General features: G+C 38.2%; 1 protein-coding gene and 1 long non-coding RNA gene across 2 annotated transcripts in view; one reads left to right on the top strand and one right to left on the bottom strand.

Moving 5' to 3' along the window:
* Positions 1-227: 227 nt before the first annotated feature.
* SI (sucrase-isomaltase) overlaps positions 228-19,200 on the bottom strand; it is a 52,343-nt gene continuing 33,370 nt past the window's right edge. The window contains exons 27-47 of the mRNA XM_074834610.1: positions 18,154-18,322; positions 17,206-17,302; positions 16,983-17,095; positions 16,767-16,892; positions 15,828-15,956; positions 15,597-15,704; positions 15,255-15,317; positions 14,876-15,010; positions 14,283-14,367; positions 13,228-13,366; positions 9,185-9,318; positions 8,714-8,748; positions 8,506-8,622; positions 6,972-7,120; positions 5,907-5,991; positions 5,755-5,811; positions 4,981-5,105; positions 4,609-4,697; positions 3,102-3,151; positions 2,692-2,862; positions 228-1,122 (exon numbers count right to left, since the gene is read on the bottom strand). Coding sequence (XP_074690711.1) covers positions 1,060-1,122; positions 2,692-2,862; positions 3,102-3,151; positions 4,609-4,697; positions 4,981-5,105; positions 5,755-5,811; positions 5,907-5,991; positions 6,972-7,120; positions 8,506-8,622; positions 8,714-8,748; positions 9,185-9,318; positions 13,228-13,366; positions 14,283-14,367; positions 14,876-15,010; positions 15,255-15,317; positions 15,597-15,704; positions 15,828-15,956; positions 16,767-16,892; positions 16,983-17,095; positions 17,206-17,302; positions 18,154-18,322 — 2,239 coding nt within the window. The 3' untranslated portion in view covers positions 228-1,059. The remainder of the gene's footprint in view (positions 1,123-2,691; positions 2,863-3,101; positions 3,152-4,608; positions 4,698-4,980; positions 5,106-5,754; positions 5,812-5,906; positions 5,992-6,971; positions 7,121-8,505; positions 8,623-8,713; positions 8,749-9,184; positions 9,319-13,227; positions 13,367-14,282; positions 14,368-14,875; positions 15,011-15,254; positions 15,318-15,596; positions 15,705-15,827; positions 15,957-16,766; positions 16,893-16,982; positions 17,096-17,205; positions 17,303-18,153; positions 18,323-19,200) is intronic.
* On the top strand, positions 7,269-13,398 carry LOC141927418 (uncharacterized). The gene is made up of 4 exons (XR_012624385.1): positions 7,269-7,375; positions 7,547-7,719; positions 8,540-8,688; positions 12,831-13,398. It is a non-coding gene; the product is annotated as an uncharacterized LOC141927418 (long non-coding RNA).

Raw genomic sequence — 19,200 nt, 5'->3', positions numbered from 1 at the left:
GTTCCTTCAGACAAAAATATTTGTCAAAATGGTAATTTTAATCCTAAATGATTATTTTCTCTGGATCGCCAATTTCATTATTATTTTACAGGGAAATTTCAATAAATTCAGCCCTATAATTACACTGATCCACCTAGGAGATGCTAGCCACTTAGCTGTTTTACTACAACATTTTAAAGCAGAGAGGAATCCTTTAAATAAATCTTAAGCACAGCCACTAGAGTATTACTACCTCTGACAGCAGTTTATTCCCATCAAATTTAATTGTAAACATGTTTTACCAAACTGTTTAGATCATATGCTGCACTCTTGGGATACAAAGAGTCTTTAATATGAATTACTATTATAGTAAACATACAACAACATTTCCTTCAGTTAAATAAATAGAGACCAATGTTCATTAGTTAAGCTTGAAACTTTAGGTTAAATTTTACAACTTAATATCAAAACACTGGGGAACACAAATGTCTGGCTAAAGTCTTACCAAAAAAACCCTTTAAATTACTTTTGCAGGTATCTTACTATTTTATAGATCAACAACTTGACACATTGTTTCATACTAAATCAGTAATATGAAAACATTTACTTTTACTTCATCTGGCCTTAAATACTTCTCCGTAGTAATGACTTACATAGGCATAATTAAAATCAAGATGAAAGTTAAATATAAGCATATTTATGGCCCTGAATCTATGAAAGTAATACCAACCATATCTTTTTTTATAAAATCTGGCACTCATGAACTCAGCCAGAAATTCTACTCTGAGAAAACATGGAGTTTTACAGTCAGTTCTCAGTTTTGAAAGATGAAGTTATACCGAAGTGCCATACTGGTTAAAATACAGATTTTGCATCACATGGAGACATTGTAGTTAGCCTTCAACAATACTGAAATGTGACTGCTTTATGCACATAACACCTTAATATGAACTCAATGTGCTAGTATGTTTTTATAGTAAGAAGTCTTTTGTGATGACAGAGGAACTGTGAAAAATTGAAAGATAGTTTTTAAACAATGAGAAAATTCAGCTGGATGACTGATGTTATTTTGCAGGGATTTTAGCTCCATTGCACAGTGTAGTTTTTGCCTAATTCAAGTTGAAGCTTGGTGATTGTCAGAAGCTGTGAATAAAACAGACAAAATGAACAATTAGTAACACTGCCCTGAAGATCCACTGCTTTCTCTGTGTTCAGTAGAGATAGTGGTTTCTCATTTTAAGTTACAAGAATTTATTTCTCTTCCTTTGCTTTTGTGTTTGTGTCACTATAAATATAACATAGTTTAAGCAGCACAGATTTGGGATGTCTGATCATGAGGCTCTGATCCCTTCCCTTTATTCAGAAAGCCATTTAAAGTTCCTGTTGCTTGAAAAGAAAGGAAAGGAAAAGAAAAGAAAGGAAAGGAAAAGAAAGGAAAAGAAAGGAAAAGAAAAAAAAGAAAAGAAAAGAAAAGAAAAGAAAAGAAAAGAAAAGAAAAGAAAAGAAAAGAAAAGAAAAGAAAAGAAAAGAAAAGAAAAGAAAAGAAAAGAAAAGAAAAGAAAAGAAAAGAAAAGAAAAGAAAAGAAAAGAAGAAAAGAAAAGAGAAAAGAAAAGAAGAAAAGGAAGAGGGGAAGGGAAGGGAGAAGAGAAGAGGAAAAGAGAAAGAAGAGAGAAGAGAAAAAGTGAAAGAAAGAGAAAGAGAAAGAGAGAAAGAAAGAAAGAAAGAAGCAAAACTTGTAATTAAACTGTGCATATGAATTACTTTTTTTTTTTTTTTTTTAAACTCCAGAAGTCAACACCAGAATGAAATACTTCCATTCTCTTTTACATTTTTAAGGCATCTTTTTGGTTACATACAAAAAAGTAGTTCTGGCTTCCCACTGAAAGAGAGGAAGAACTAAGACTTAACAGAATACTGAACTGCAAAGGAAAGGCAGTAAGATCCCAGTAACAGAAGAGGTTAGGCAGTCTCCCTGTCAGAAAAATGGCAGGACTGAACTCAGCAGTTCTGTTCCTATTTGAAAGATGCTCCATAGAAGAGCCGTCTGGAACGGCAATGCAGTTATACACACTTATTTCAGCTGCCTCTAGGAGAGCTTGACTTTATTGTCCAGGGAGGCTGGAGGGGGCAATGCCCTGGACAGCACAACCCGTGCAGATGGAAATCCCGGTGCTCTGGAGTCGGTGGAAGTTATGCCAATAACTTTAGAAGTGTGATTTGAGTTGTACAAGTAGGAACCCCGTGCTGCAATGCCTACAGCTGAAATGTGACATGACAGAGTAAGAAATGGTGGTAGGCAAACAGGGCTGGGAAATGAAAATGTTGTCAGACAAGACTGACAACAACAGGGTCATGTAGAGACTATGAAAATACTTGTAGTTGCTTTTCCTTCCTTTAAATCTCACAGGTTGCAAGTAAGCTATTAGGAAGAGTGGAAACCAAGCACAAAATAAAATCCAGCATTTTTCCAGTCAGAAGTGGTTTGGGTTCCTCGATAGCAATTTCTATGCTTAAAAGCTCTACCAAACTTACTGCACAATATTTACTATATATTAAATAATGTATTATATAATCATCACCTGATGGTAGCTTATATATCTTGCCTAAATATATTTTAAATGTGGTATTACAGCTGAGAGCTGAATCTCCAAAGGCTTAAGAGCACATATGCAGTTGTGAAGGTGGCATTACCCTGCAAAATGGCATCTCACCTTCTTGGTGTTATTGTAGTCCACAGTGTGAGACGATGCGATTGTCTCGCTGTTCTGTGATATGGTCACCTGCTTAACGCTGGTGGGCACCCCCAGGACTTTAATTTCAGTAAACATTAAGTTGTTTGGATCAGTGTAACCGTTATGCAGAACTGTGATATCTAAAACATTCTGAAAGGAAAAGGAAAAAAAAATATCGGAGATTGTCGTTAGACTGGTACAAGTCTGCTTGAGCTTTTCACTCATTTTCCTCTCTTCCTACTTTTATTTTTTTTTTTAAATATGTGCATGTTGTTATTTATTTTCCCAATGTTGAAGATTTCAGTTTCAAATTTAAAAACCTATAGTTAAAAATGAAATAATAATCACCAAAAGTGATTATTCAAAAAATATGGGCTAACATTACTTACCTGATTAGTAGTAAATGATGTTAGCAGATATACACCATCTTCATATGCGTCTGTTAAAAAGAAAGAATAAAATAAAATGTATTCACTATTCACTTCAACACATTGTCAAAATTTCAGTTCAAGAATTGTGTGCTTATACCATACAGAAATATACAGTATGTCTATCTATACATAAATAAAGTTCTGTATTTCCAGAAGACATATGCATTTAGACATAAAATACTTTCATTATAGGACTGCATGCTATTTAAATAAGGACAAAATAAGAACATTTTAGAGGTAAAATACAAAGGAAGGCAAACAAACAGCATTAGGAAGATCAAGGGTGTTAAGACCAGCCAGAGAAAAATGTTTCTCACTGAAGAAGGCATGGGAGTCCTTTCCCACATCCACCTCTGCTCACTGCCCAATTACACAGGACCATTGTTCTCTATTTTATCACTCCTATTATTCAGCACTAAATGCTCTCAAAGTGGTGCTGGCAATCATGGGCATTGTCGGTTCTTGCCTTTCTGCGCTACCGCAAACAGATCGCAGGCACCCTGGTGAGATGCACCTCGCAATCTATGCTACTTTCATTTCTCATCAGACTTCCCTAAACAACCATCGGTTCTGAATTCCAGTGCTAACAGGCAGTGCTCTACGTGAAGCACCTCAAAAGACACTTACAGCATCCTGCAAACTTCCCTACGCACCGCTATGCAAAATAACACCATTTTCTGCATTACTTGCTGTCATCTCGGGTGAGAGCTTATTGTTATTACAAGGGCAATATGCTCTGGGTGGAAAGGATAAATGGCACTGAAGTATCTCTTATCTGAAGGCGCTTTAGATTTAGTAATGTTGAGGAAATTAGTTAAAGCTTCCCACATAATCTATGGTTATGGTTCCCACAGGTTTGAGGACAAATCTTTGTGATCTGTGTTGTCTTAGGTCCAGAGCACAATTTCATTTATACAACATATTAATTCTATAAATCATAGCATTATGTGGTTTAAATCAGGAAAAATCATTTTACTCTAATGCTAATCTGAAGGTTTAATTTCAGTTTTGCCTCTGAAGGCACGCTCAGATATGTCCTCCAGAAATGCGACTGCCTTGGCCAGAGTCCATCCTTCCCATCTGCTCCTAATGCTCCTCCTCGAGCACCCCACGCTACACGGAGGATTTCTAAGGCAGACACAACCACCAGCACTTCTTTTCCAAAGCGACGGCTGAGCGATGCACTTTCTTACAGCTTGGAGCTTCCACTTTGGCAACTGTGGCATTGGTAAGCACTGCTGGCAGAAGAGCTCATAAGTCAGCCACTGAGCATTATCTGGTTTTCAAGGACGGCTGCAATTTCTTGCATCTCTGCCCAGGTCATATCCCTGCGCTTTGTTTTGTCTGTTTTAATTTGGGCTTTGAATATCTCCAAGGGTGGAGGCTCTGCAGCCTCTCGGGGCATCCAGAGAGCCATCCTCACAGCAGAAAAGGATTGTGTGAAGGCAAGAAGCACCGTACATACCAATGCGAACCCCATCATCCCAGTACAGCTGTCCTTCTGCAAACAGACTGTCAGTCAAAGCGACTGTGAGTCCCATCGGGTTTTTTCGGCTATGGAAAACACAATAATTTTTCCTCAATTTCCTCAGCTAACCACATTTCATATTTCTCAAATGTTAGAAATATTTAGAAATATTGTATGTCAATCACTTGATCTCCTATACGCATCTTCCTAAGCCCACATTATTAAATTTAAAGGAGACCATTAGGAGGAAACCAAGAAGAAAAACCAACTATAAAGCTCCAGTGCTATCATACACCCAGCATCTCTGAAGACTGGTAGTCCTTATATATAATTGTGCAAAACTAAATTTTAAATTCCACTTAATCTTGCCTGTAAAAAGTTGTATTAGCAGGTCTTTGCCAAGGAAGGATGTATCCGCCTCGGATATGCAGGTTGATATGTTCCAAGGGAGCTGGTAAAACTTTGAATTGTCCCCTAAAGCCAATATCTTCATCCTATGTACGAAAAAATAAAAAAGCCTTCTACTGAATTGTCCTCACTTTACAGGGGGTTTTAGAATGAAATTATCATGTTTTGCTAAACAGATTAATTAGGAGTTTTTGCTGCAGGAGTAACTACCCAACACTTTTAAGAGAAACTGTGATATTTTGATTCTATAAAAGACAGGCTTGACCATAGGCAACACCAGCTGAACCAAAGGGAACAGTCAGGTAAAATACGAACTTCTGATTAATTAAGTGATTTTTTAATGCCTTCTCTTCCTATTACCAAATCTTTTCTTATTTTCTGTGAAAGATGATTCAGCTAAACCTGTTTTGACTTTCTCCATTCCAGCATTCCTTACAAAGACATTATGTATATCATCTGAGTGTTAAAAAAGTCAATAGAAGGATTTAAAATTAAAGGTATTATTTCACCTTTTAATTTACCCTAATTGTGGTGATGTTATTATATGTAATTACACTGAAGTCAAGAATTTTTTTATCAGCTAAGTAGATGTTATATTGCTAAGAACTGATACTGAATGCAAGTTTGTGAAAGGGAGAGAGAGTGTTTACATCTTACCACCACTCTCAGCACACCCTGCTGCTGTCTGAAGAGCACTGTGAAGACATATAAAATATAATTTTTAAAATTACTTACTGTGTAATAATCATACCAGCGGGCATTGGGTAAGTAAGCATTCACTGTTACAGCATTCTGGAATTAAACATACAGGTTTTAGGTATCTCAAATCAAAATGTGAAATTTTGCTAAAGTGACTTTAATATTTTCATAAGTGCTTAAAAAAGAACCTGTTGCATCACAGGGCTGATGAGCAGTGCAGGTCCCCAAAGAAACTGCTCATATATTTCCCAGGTGGTTCTGTCTTGCACAAACCTGCAAGTTAACAGAATAATGGTTATTGGGTGCTGAACTCTTTCAAAGTATTCCTTCTTTAAGACATTTTTGCCAGTAATTGAATCTACTGTTCCTAGTATCTACTATTTCCTCATCTATTCTGGTATTAATAATTCATAGATCAATTAATGTTTGCCAGGAATGCATAAAGATGCTAATGTGAAATTCATTACAGAAATGCAAACTATTACTTGGGTTTCTTTTTTTTTTTTTTTTTTTACATTTCTTTGCATTTGCTTTTCAGTATATTTGGGTCACAAAACTCAGATGGTCTGTTGTGCTTGGTCAGTATAGCAATAATCAGATTAGGTAGTGGACGGACTGGGAACTACTTTCTAATTTGTGCCACTTTTTTCTTAGACAGTTGCTTTAAAAAAAATTAGTCAATATAGGCAAAAAACTCTGCTCCTCAGTCAAGACACACACGATACTAGACCACATCTAACTCCATGACAGGAGGTAAAGCTTTTGCAAGTACTGCCCCACCTGACAAGGAACAAAGGTGGCTTTTTGTGTCTAACAACATTTTTTTAAAAATCTGACATATCATCTTGGACATGCACAAAAAAGGCAATTTTTCCCTGTAAAAATGTCATGATTTGTGGCAGAATTCTCTCTTTTTTGTTTAAAGTTTGTGTCCAGCTCTTTTTGTAATATTTGTGGGGTTTTCTGATCCTACATATGACCAGCATTTTGTTCCTTGCCCCTACAGAGGTTAAAGGTGAGATTTAAAATTCAAATATTACTCAGAGAAGAAAATGTTCAATGTTTCATAGTGAAAAATTGAGAACTTGTGCTGTTCAAGCGAGACTTGATATTGAAATCTCGTATTCTCAATCTTGTGCTTTTTTGTTGAAAGAAAACTTGTAACTAAGAGAAACCTCTATTGTTAGGAGGGTCATAACTACAGAATTTTTAGTGGAAAATTGTAATAAGTAGAGCAAAGGAGTCACACTTACTCATGGAGTATGGGGCGGATCACAGTGCTGCCATGGACATGGGCATCATACATTAATGTGTAGAGATAGGGCAACAGGGTGTATCTTATATTCAGCACATTCCTGGAAATCTCCTCAAATGTTGAGTTCCAGGAAACAGGATCTTGCCTCTGAAAGAGAAGAGATCGTTGATAATGAAGCTCGAAGCAAAAAACCAAAGAACAGAACAAAGAATTTGGTAATGTTTACAAAAGGCTTCACATTTAGCACCTCTTCTCTTCCATTTTATGTTTCTCTGCTGACTTCATAGAACCTATTCGTATTAGTAATTATCAAATGTGCATCGAAATCAAGAGCAAGACAAAGACGAGGAAATTTCTCCACTGAACCAGAGCACCTTCATTCATTTATTCTTCAGTTAAGGAGTAAGTGACACTAAAACCAGTAGGCATCACTGTCAGCCCTAAGAGGGGACCTAGAAAGAGGGAAGATGAGAGAAACCTGGGGGAAGTACTGTAAAAAAATGTTCAATGCAATGTGTCCCGAAGGCGTGACACGGCCCAGTGTACATAATTTATTATCCCTCTTTTCTGCAGGGCAGCACTCAGGACTTGCAAGAAGAGACCGAAGCACTAATGACTGATGTCAGGGAGCACTTCCAATCTTTATTAAATGTATTGAACAATACCTTGGCAAATTGAGTAAGACTGGAAGCAATATGATAACCCTGAATCTGCATTTTTAAAGGCTTTAAAAGTCCTATCGAAAGGTGTGCCGCTGCAAGATAAAGCACAGAGTTTTTGAAAAGGAGACTTTAATCCATTAGATATATGCCATACAAATAGCTCTACTCTGCTAGACCTGGAGCTTTAACTGGAATAGAAGTGCTGTTTCCATTTTTTTTTTTATTTTTCCAGTTATCTTGTTTTACAGCTTTCTACAATATAGTCCTTAGCCAGCACAGACCTACATTTAGGCAATTATTTTCCTTTACTCTTAAAAGAAATACAATATCTGATGGTGGCAAACGTGCAAAGCACAGAAATTGCCAAGCCTTACTCCAGAATCTTATTACACTCCTCTATTTTCTCACTTGTTGTATAATTATGGACAATTAGGGCTGAGAGCACCAAGGTCAGTTTTGCTCCTTTAAGTGTGCTCGCCATAAAAGTGCTCTATTTTAGTCTTGCTGGTGGAGTGCGCTTAAATAGAAATGGCACACAGGGAAAAATACGTAGGAGTTTGATTCAGTCAAAGCAAACTTAGAATGTGCTTCCTTCAAGTGGTCCAAATCCCAGAGCAGCCCTTCTGTGGGCACAAAACCTCCCAGGTGAGGGGGAGGCTTACAGCAGAGCTAGAATATAAGTAAAGACAATTTCTATTTGATAAAAAGCCGAATGTGTTCTTTTCTTGTCCATTTTGCTTGGAATGTACTTTTCCTTGAACCAGACCAGCTCATGCAATGTTCTGGTTGCATGAGCTCGTCTCTATATGTGTGTTGCAAAGGCCCAGCTGTTTTTAAATTTAAATTTAAATTTAAAAAATTGCAACTCACCCTTGTTCCTTTCTGATTGTGATTCCTTGAATAGGGGTAAAATGCACCCAGCTGCATCCAGCGAAGACACAGCTCATACTCCGAGTCTTTGAAGAAGCCACAAATATCAGCCCCTGTCTGAAAATTTAAAAATGATCCAATTGGAATACTACAAAATCATGTACAGCATCAGGATAATTAAAGGTAAGGTAATAATTCATTAGCTTACATAAGATATTCCAAAGAGACTGAACTCCATCATACCTGAAAGGAAAAAGAATTCAGCATTACTAGTTGGGTTTTTTTTCCCCCTTTTCTAACATTAATGGTTATATAGATAATACATATTGTAGTGCTGAATGAGAAGGAAAAAACCCCAAACACAAACCCCATGATTTCTCTAATGTGTCATGTTTTTCTGCTACAGAAAAAGATGGGAGCTGGTTGGTCAGGAGCAAAGAAAGAAATGAATGGCAGGACACAGGGCATGAAGGTGGCTGGTCCCGAGCTAATAAAAGAGCTCCCAGCACCTGGTGCAGAAGCAAAGAGAAAGAGTAAAAAAGGAATTGACCACAAATTCTGGTTACTGAACTAAAGTGCTTATTTCAGCTAAAACCATATGAATACTGAGAGCAGGTAGGTGAACGAAAAGAAATAACTGCACCCTGAGTTGAATACAGATCCTTTTCCTTCTACATACCAATAACAGATTTAGCAAGCTGATCCCAAGCAGCAATGTTATCACCGAGCCAGTGTCCTGCCCATCTTCCACTGCTGGGATATGTGGAACGGGTGATAACAATCCCACGCTCCTTGGTGGCACTCTGCAAACCGCTGACATTGAAAACAGACAAAAAAAATAAATTACATGAGAAATATTGCACGAGAATTTATTACAGAAGATCCTCTTTAAACGAACATAAGGGCTTATACTTTCATAACGAAGGGCAGCATTGTTGTATGCATGAACATGTATACACCAATCCAGATGTGCTTTTTACAGCAATTCATTATGATTCACACGTTCACAGAAACTCAGCAGTGTCAGCCAACCTGTAGCTGAAAAGAGAACTGGCAAACAAGAAGGTGCAAAAATACAGATTTCCAACTCAGGGTACTTACTGAGTGGGAAAATACAAATGTACCCAACTTGCACATATTCTAAGGGCTACACAATGTGTTCTAGGGCACATCATTCCTTTCTTAAAGTGCCTGAAAGCTTGCAGCAACAGTTGAAAATAATTTGGCAAAATTCATACCAAAAAGATCATCAGGGGGAAAGTAGAGGTGCCAGGAATATTGGACCTGACAGTATAGGTCTAGTTGCTGAAAAGGTATTGGAACATAAAAATAAGTCATGGATCCACAATCACTTCAGAAACAGCAAGATGACATGATATCAATATGAAATGACCAGTATGGATTTGTCTAGAAGCAAACATATTAAACCAGCTGTTTTCTGCTCGGGGCAGGTAACAGGTCTTACAGCTAAGGAGTGACTACCAATGCGTGCTGACCTCTTGCTCTGATCACATTTGTCTTCCTCATAAACAGAAGAGATTTCAACCAGGGGTTAATAACCTTTTGAGGATGCTGGGACTTATTTCTCTTTCCTTAATTAGAGGCAGAAACCTACAGGGCAGGAAACATCCAGGCGCTTGGTTTTGGGGGAGAGAAGGAAACAGCTAGCACCAGGCCAGGACTGTCACAGACTTTTCAGGATGCTCTGGCACTAAAACCCTACGGCCTTGCTCAAGATCATTGTTATCGGGACTGGAGACTGTGGCTTGCCAATGACTCAGGAGAATAGCTCCTGAGGCCCTGGAGGTGGGGTGTGAATGAGCTGGATGGAGAACCAATTCACCAATTAACCCCATTCCTCAAATAATTAAAAAAAAGATTTAATTTTCTTAAATAAAGCCTTGGCCATTGCCACAAAGTACCTGCAAAGGCAACCAAGTAAGTTTTACTTTAAAAAAAAAAATAAAAATTGGAATTTGTGCTGCCCAGTTGCTCCACCAAGGATACCAGCACCCTTCTCTGCAGCACGTGCTGTCTGTCTGTGCTGTGGGACTGGCAGGGATGCATTACTGCTCCTCTTCCTTAGGACCCTTCCTCTGCAGCCGTGCACACGTCCTGAGAGTCATTACAGCAAGATACTAAGCCACAATACTAGTTAGAAAGCCACACTGATTAAATCATGCTGCTCTCCAATGCTAGCTCCACAATAATTGCCTAAACAGCTGCTTCAATAAGGCACTATTTACTTATTTTTCTACAGGATTTGCAGCTTTAGTGACACTATAATTACAGCAAAAATACACAAGTCACTTAAATTACCGTAGTAATTAAACTAGACTAATGTGCTGTAATTATTTCTTCCAAGACAAACAGTAAGTTTTCTAGTATCTTTTATTTCTTTGTAACATACTATCAAGCATTTTCAGCCTCTGCTTGGTTTACCCTACTTCAACAATGCTTTGGAAATTGGAGCTAAAATTTCAAATGTAAAGAAAGTCTATGCTGCACGTAGAACTGCTCAAGGAGGAGCTCGGAACAAGAGTTTTGCTGACTCGAGGTGCCAGCTCTCTGCCTCAGGACTGAGCCAAAGCTGTATCCATGAAAAGCAATTACTTATGTCAGAAAACCCAAATTTTCCTCAAAATGGTTCCTGTATTCACTAGCACGGGTTCTGATTTTCAAGTCTATGCAAAAGCCTCATTACAAAAGAAGAGCATTAAGCCAATATCCAGAAGCTCCCTGTCTCTAGCGCATGGAGAATCAAAATTACACCAAGTTACATAAAAAAATTGCTGTTCACTTTTAAGTTACAGGCTTTTGTAGTTTTGTGTGCTAACGATCTTCCTGTTTGGATGGTTTGGTATTAGAGTAAACTATTATTAAGTCATGTCTTCAGTTGCACAAGCAGTTAGTACGAAATATTAAATTGGGAACTGAGATAGATAGATATTTTTTTTGTAAATAGCATTTTTCTATAAATTTCAAGTGCAAAAATAGCTGTATGAGCTGTGCAATTTATCGGAATCATTTCTGTTACGGCACCTCTCAAGAGAAGGGAATATTTCGCTACATTTTCCGTTCATACTTAACACACAGAAAAGATGATAATACTCCTCTTAGTGTCAAATTATTGTCTACTTACGATGCCCCAATCGCATGTGATTCGGCTGACAGCAGAGGTACCAGACTTTCCTTCCTGTCCTGTCAGCAATTTCTCTCCCGCCTTGACTGGCAGCGCGGCAATGGCACGCTGCCAGATATAACATCCACTCAGTCAGAAATTCAAGCAGCCTTGATATTTTCTTTCTTTATGGTAATATCAAAGTTACCAAGGGCTTTAAGGTCGTTAAGACCTATAAAGAAACACTGTTCCTTGCTTACTCATTGAATTGGAAATGAAACGCACAGATATATTATCATTAGATCAGACGTTATCTAAAGCAGGCTGGGGTACTATTCAGAAAGGAACAGATAACGACGTTTGCCTTGGAACTGACAAAATAAATTCTTAAAAGTAAAGCGTGATGCACGCAGTTTGCATTTTAAAAGTCACTGTTTCCCCTTTTCACGACTACTCCATTTGTTTTAAATAGAGGATGTAATCCAGCCCTTCTTAAATTAACATTCTGAAAAAACTAGATTCATTCTCCCTCGCTAGGGGTACAGCATAAGGTGAAAACAGTATCAACCCTAGGAATAAACTTGGCTATCCCAGGAAAACCAGAAATAAAAAGTATTTTATATTTTAATTACAGTAATTACGTGAGACTATCATTGAGTAATTACTGTTCCCAACAGCTGATGCAAATGTTCAGACCTGTTCTCCATTCTGCCTTGTGAATGAGCACCCGAGCGGTGTCTCTGGGCTGCCTGCTCTCGTTTGCAATGCAGAGCATCGCCCCGGGATGGCCTTGGTGGCTCTCTCCTAATAGAAATCTCTGCTGAAAAGGCAACGTGTTGTCTTTGAATGCGTTGGGACAAGGAAACGCTCAATGGCAAGTAATTACATCCAGATTAAACTATATGAGAAATAGCACCGTGGCCATCTCCTTTCGCAGCACAGGTCAGCAATTTAGCTTGCACAACATAATGTTCAGAACTGGTGTAAGAAGAATTGCTCCCCAGCTAGGTGAGCAGTAAGTTTCTTTAGTACCAGAACTGGGTAAGCTGTCTTTAAAATGTACCTTGAAAACTGTGTCTGCTCAGGGCCAGTGCTTTTAAAGCTGCTAAACTCAAAATGAAGACTTTTTCTGCTTGTCCCGAGACAGTCAGCGATGCAGCTGCAGGTGCAGACATGCTCGAGCGGGTGTGGTTTTTCCTTCTAGCTGTCTCCCACTGCAGAAGGTATTTACCACAGTGAAACCGTGGAAGCACAGCTCCAGCTCAGACCTGCACAGGCCCACCTCACCTTCTCCTGCACATCCTTTCCAGCAGCTCAGGTCCACAGCACCCTGCTTGCACCACGGGCGAGATCACTGTGCTGAGCAGTAACGTGACCAAAATGATACCAACTGCCAGAGCTACAGCACTGCTGCTCTGACTTTGGAACATCAAACCCCACTTCCAGCTCGACAGAAGAATTGCAGATATTCGGAATGAAAAGAAAGATTTTTCAGGAATGTTAAATAAACTGATGAAAGTTTTGGCCATAAGAATATAGACTCGGAATATTCATTTGTAACATATTTGGAGATAACGAGAAAGTATGCAAACTTCACTTACTCTAGGGTAGGTTTTGTCTGTGACCATCCATAAAGACTGTGGACATCATAGTGTCTAACTGGGGTACCGTCTGGAAGATATTGTTCACCTTCCATGCATGGAGTTTTGACAGTTAATCCATCTGACTGATATCCCAAATCTAATGGAAAGGGAATAAAAATATTTTTTAATAACAAACATTCAATAATTATTTGAGTTACTCTTTCTTAATTTTCATAATCTTTCAGGCCTTCAGTCTCTTTTTAGGCATGTATACTGTCATTTATTTTTTTATAACTATAACAATTTCCAAAATGGAATATTTGTAATATTCCTATGTAGTCATCTGAGTCTGTAAGTGTTTTAATAACTCAGTTACAGATGCTCTTACTGAAGAGGCTTGAAGAGTAAACAGAGCATATCCAAATCCAGAAGATATTGCAAATCTTTGAAAACACTGACATATCATTCATATAGACAGAAAAATGGGTGTGGCAAGCGGGTATGGTCTGTGTCTGAATATTAACTTCCTGACAATTCCTGAGAAACTATTCATAATAACTGAAAGCAATAGTAAGCAAGGAGTATGCTAATAAGCCATTAATAAATAATTACTAATTAGTACTACTTTACACTAGTGCTTTAGCAAAGCCAAGCTAATAAAGGTAAGTATTTCAAGTGTTAGACTGCATAGATAAATGGTAATGAGAGGAGACACGAGGATATTTTCTAAATTTTTAATTAATTGCATTATTCATCTGAGAAAACTGCAAGAGAACTACGTTCTCTACCATGCCTAAAGGCAAAGCACCTAGATATAAAACAGGTATCAAAATCCTTATGCAGGCACGTAGCTGAAAATAACTTCATTTTTTAAAAGTACCATGCAGTTGCTGCTCCCACTGAAACAGATGGGCTTGAAGTGTGCCCATAATCTTAGAAATAAAGGGCCACTTTCAGTAAGGGCTTGTGGTTTTATATACCTAACTTTAGGCATTTACACCACATAAACCATATAAGAAATTGTGTAGTAATCAGAATGACCTAAAACTGTTTTAAGGGGTTATCAGACTTACAAGGCATATATGGTGGCATATTTAGGAGGTCATTTCTACAACCGCCAATGGCACCATTCAGAAAAGCTGCCGGTTCATTCATGTCCTAAAACATAGAGTAAAACCTGATTGTACTTGTTTCAAACCTACAAACCACGCTAAATTAAAATTACAAACAAGCAGCATTGTAGAAGTCCTCAGGAGCCTTTGCAGCTGCAGTCTCAGTCTGCCATTCCACGTTTTCTCGACATGTTCACATGTGGCGGGGTGCAGGGACAGGGAGCCACAACGTGTCTCAAGGGAAAAACAGTGAGTCTGGGCTCTGCTTCCCCTGTGCCAACAGTGTCACAGTGGAGGAAGAAAGTCACGATCCACCGAGGCAGTGCAAGTGTACAACCTAGAGCCAAAGTGTAACCTTTGGCTGGGGGCTCAGGTTCTGCCTGGTGCTCTGCTTGCTTCCCTCCAGCCTGTTTTTTTATTATATTTAATGGCAATTTAACGCCAGATACCCTCTGAGCTTCAACAGCAGTATATATACCGTGAAATGTGGCCTTCTCTGCTAGTGTCTGGCAGAGAAAAAAAAATCCAGAAAGCGAATGCATTTCTACACTTACAATCCACAGACCATCAAACTTGACACTTCTCGAGGGGTCAGTGGGATTGTTGTAGAACTCCAGGATTTCTCTCTTCCACCACTCCACTGTGGAGTTGCGGAAGAAGTCTGGGAAAGCTGCATGTGCTCCGTAGATCTGTAAAAATAGTAGGAAAACAGATACAGGATTGAAAGCATCCTGCTGTTAAAATATTGGATTTTTTTAAAAAAAAATTAAAATTAAAAAAAAAATTACTTTTCTGGCTCTGTTAGGAAGCCTAGCCGGTTTCTGCACCTTATTTTTCCCATGAGATTTATCAACCAGTTTGCTGCTATTTTCCTTAAGTAGTGTGCTGCTCTCTCTATATTTGAGTCCATAACCAAACCACATCAACCTTTACCTGTATTTGGGTTTGCTCAGGCAGTGACTCATTGACTTGTACATTGGGAAGAAATGGCCAGACCTAATAAGACAAAGGACATTTTAAAATAATCACACCACACTGAATATAAACTCAGCATCAGCAACAGACAGATATAACCATTATTCTCTGATACCCTGATAACAACACAAAGTGAGGACAATTCAGTTTGCAGTATTTATTCAATGTGTCATTTACAGCCAGGCATTAATATGCCATTAGCAGACTTTCCCCCTATGGATAGCACTGAAGTCTAGACTGACACATTGCTCACTTGGATACAGCATGCCCCTACTGTCGGCAGCTTTGTAAGAACCATACCTTGGAATATATAATGTCATTGGTATTGGGCCATTTTATGAAGACATCATCCTGCACACCTCTTGAGAAGGTAGGATAGTTGGTTTCATTTCCAGAGATGGCTGGATCCTATAATTAAAAACACTTTTACCCTTACACTCAAAAAACAAATTTTAAAATGCTGTTGAATATATTCTGCATTCTGCAATGATATATTGAAATGTAAAAGCAGTATGTAATGGAAAAACTGACCAGGATAATGATAAATCTCATTCCATCATCTTTTATTCTGTTAATCAGAGCTGGTAATCCAGCAAAGCGTGTGCCGATGGTGAAGTCCAGTTGCCTTTCCATGTGGTCGATATCTGCATATTGGACATCCTGCAGTTCACAAAAACAATTAATGTAAAATGAATTTGCTTCTTTTTTGTCAAATACATATTTATTGAAAATCTGCCAAAATAAGTAAACTACTGAACTTTTGAACTGTAAAATTGGAAGTAGCTGCAACTTTAAGCTAAAGCTATTAAATGAATATTACACAAGCTATCAGCAAGTCCAATACAAAATAAACCTTTCACTACTGCATCTAGGCTGAGGGTAGAAACTAATACATGACAGAGAAAAGAGTCCTGGATTTTTACATACATGAATGTATGCAGAAACTGCACATATGTTACCATATCTATAAGGAAACAGTGGAAACAGTTGTTCTGTATTGAAATAGTGATGTTAATTACATTTAAAATGAAGTCATAATCAATTTATAGTATAAATTTGTTAGATCTATGTGCTATTCCAACTTTCCCAACAACAACCTATGTCAAATCATAGCTGACTTGACACAGAGCAATATACCATTGAAATGATGCTGCTTCATTTTCTTTCCTCCTTGTTTTTTTTACTGGTCACTGCTCCTTCAGAGCCAGCATGGCAAGAGCCCATGGTTAACTAACATATCTGGGTGCTTCTTTGGTATAAATGATAAAATGAAGCAGCCCAAGATCTACATTTAGCATGGCCCAGGGTGTGAAGAGATGTTCAGCTCTGGCACAAAACATAGTCTGCTCTACTCTGCTGTGGTGGTGGGTTTTTTGGATGGTTTTTGATATGGTGTTTAAATAGTCTTAGTTAATACTATGAAGCCAGAAGTTCAGGCATGGACTCAAATGTTAACTGCTACCAGCATACATAGGGAATCCCAGCTGCCTTCATGTCCTCCACCAGCTGGGCAATTTCTGAGTCGTTGGTGTATCCATAGCGGCACAACTGGAATCCCAAAGACCAGTAGGGTGGCATGACCGGTCGTCCAATCAGCTAAAAATAAGAAAGAATATTTATGGTGAATACAAAACCAATCCACCAACCAAAAACCAGCATTAGTTTGTAACAGAGTAAGAATCCTACTGCAGTGTATTCCTGAACAACAAGTTCTGGTGTAGGGCCCAAAACCATGTAGAAGTCAAGAATTCCTCCAGTGGTGCGGTATATCAGGGCAGGGGTTGGCTGGAATGTCACATCTGGAAATGGAGGAAGTGAAATGAGAAAAGGAAGCCTGGATTCGCCACTATTGCAAAACACTGACCATAAAAATAAACAGATTGAGATAATAAAGTGAAAGTTTTCTTACCCATTGCATTGCTGTTAAGCAAGAGAACCCCATGGGCATTGCCATCTTCTTCAAGAGCCATGTAAAATGGCTGATAACCATAGGAATTCAACTTGTACTGCAAACAAAATGCATTTTACTGGGGAAACATCACAAGCATTTCCTTACATTTATTAATAATTTTAATAAAAGATAAGACACAACTGCCAAACATATAAACTCCAAAATATATACTTAAACTCTACATACCTACTAAACATATCTACAGATCACTTTCAACTCCACAGTTTGAGCCAGTCCCACTCAGACTGACCAGGCAAGAAGGAAAGCAAAGGTATTACTGCCTTTAAAACTTGCTAATGAGAAAGTGCTTTCCCAGGACAAAACTTTCCCTTCTTTTCAGACAGTAGCAGGTGTCTATATGATCAGGAGACGCTGGTGACATTCTGTTATCTTTCATTTACTCAAAAATATATTCAAAGCTGAACTGAAAATTAGAGCTATAATTAACCATCACTATTTCATTGGTTATACCCTGAAAAGTGCAAACATTGTTCTATCATGTAGGAAATAACACAAATATACACATAGACATGAGATTTCTGATTTACCTCTGTAAGTACTAAATTGATCTCAGAGTAGTAGGAGTTGTCCTGACTCATGTCTAGCTTTCAGAATAATTAGCTGAGAAGAATAAAAAAAGGAGGAATGTGCTCTTATTTCTAAGCCATTTGTTGTTAACCTGAGTCAGGGCCTGAGCTCCACACATTGGTCATGCTGGTCACAAAGAATAGGTTTTGAGAAGACCAGTATCATTGAGACACCATCCAAATGATAAGCCATGATACACATGATCAAAGCCAACAGGTATGTCCAATATCAGCAGACATCCATTGGACTTTAAAGTCTGGCTGAACACCTCCGCATGTGAGGCTCATCAGACCAAAAGCCGCATTTGCTTCTACTTACAGAAGGAGGCTGGTCCCTTGTGAACATTCCCCAGGTGTGCCAGCTCATGTTACGTCGAAACATGGTGTGCTCAGTTTCTCCAAATCCATATATATACTGGGATGCTAACCGGGTAGAAATCTGAATGAACATGTCGCTGAACGTGAAGGTGGGAAGCTGCGAATCCCAGCTAAAATGGAAAAAGGAAAACAAATGCAATAATATAACATCTTCAGTGCTCTGTTTAGCTGGCAGACACTTTTTTTAGGCTACTCTTTTTCTCTGAAAAGCTCACTCTTCGGTAAAGGTGGATGAAACTGTTATGGTTATTGAGAAAATTTAAACCACATGAAATAGGGATGTCTAAGAATTTGATACACACAGTTTAGAGACACAAAGTCCTCTGTGTCTCTCAGAGAGATTTATATTATGCCCAGGCACCATGCACGGCAAGTTGCATCATATTTTGACAATTTAGTGAGAAAATGTGTTTCAGGAGAGTATGATCATATTTTCCTCCCAGACTGATCTTTGGTGCTACATAGAATATAGTAAATAAGGTGCTTTTTACAGTTCACTGCACTTTTTGTGCAGATTACACTGAAATCGTATTCATAGGTCTCATTTGTTGTAAATCAGCATCTTTACAGTTGGAAACCAAACTGCAACCTGATGGTGCTCTGCCAAAAAATTGCATCATTCCAGGAGGCTGAATTGCCATTTGAATTATTAGTCTGGTTGCCAAAAAGGAACTCAGCTTGCAATTAAGTTTTGAGTATTTTAAAAAATGACATAAGTGTGGGTTTTTTGAATAAAATACATAACACACACAACCGCTAACATCACTGTTCTCTGTTTTCTAGCTCTGACTTAAGCTTAATCAAGGAAAAAAATGAAGTTTGTCAGACTTATTAGCTGTCATGTTACCAAAATCCACCTGCAAGTTAGTTGAGAAATTACTTTCTTCTATTTTTTTTTCCTAACCATTCCCCGAAACCAAACCAAATGAACAATCCTTAATGATCAGTAGTGTGGTCACATAAGGCAAATTTTAGGAAGTGTAGAAAA

The sequence above is a fragment of the Strix aluco genome, chromosome 9 (assembly GCF_031877795.1).
Source record: "Strix aluco isolate bStrAlu1 chromosome 9, bStrAlu1.hap1, whole genome shotgun sequence".
Classification (NCBI taxonomy): Eukaryota; Metazoa; Chordata; class Aves; order Strigiformes; family Strigidae; genus Strix; species Strix aluco.
Note: the sequence above shows the minus strand (reverse complement) of the source record. Positions and strands in the feature narration are given on the sequence as shown.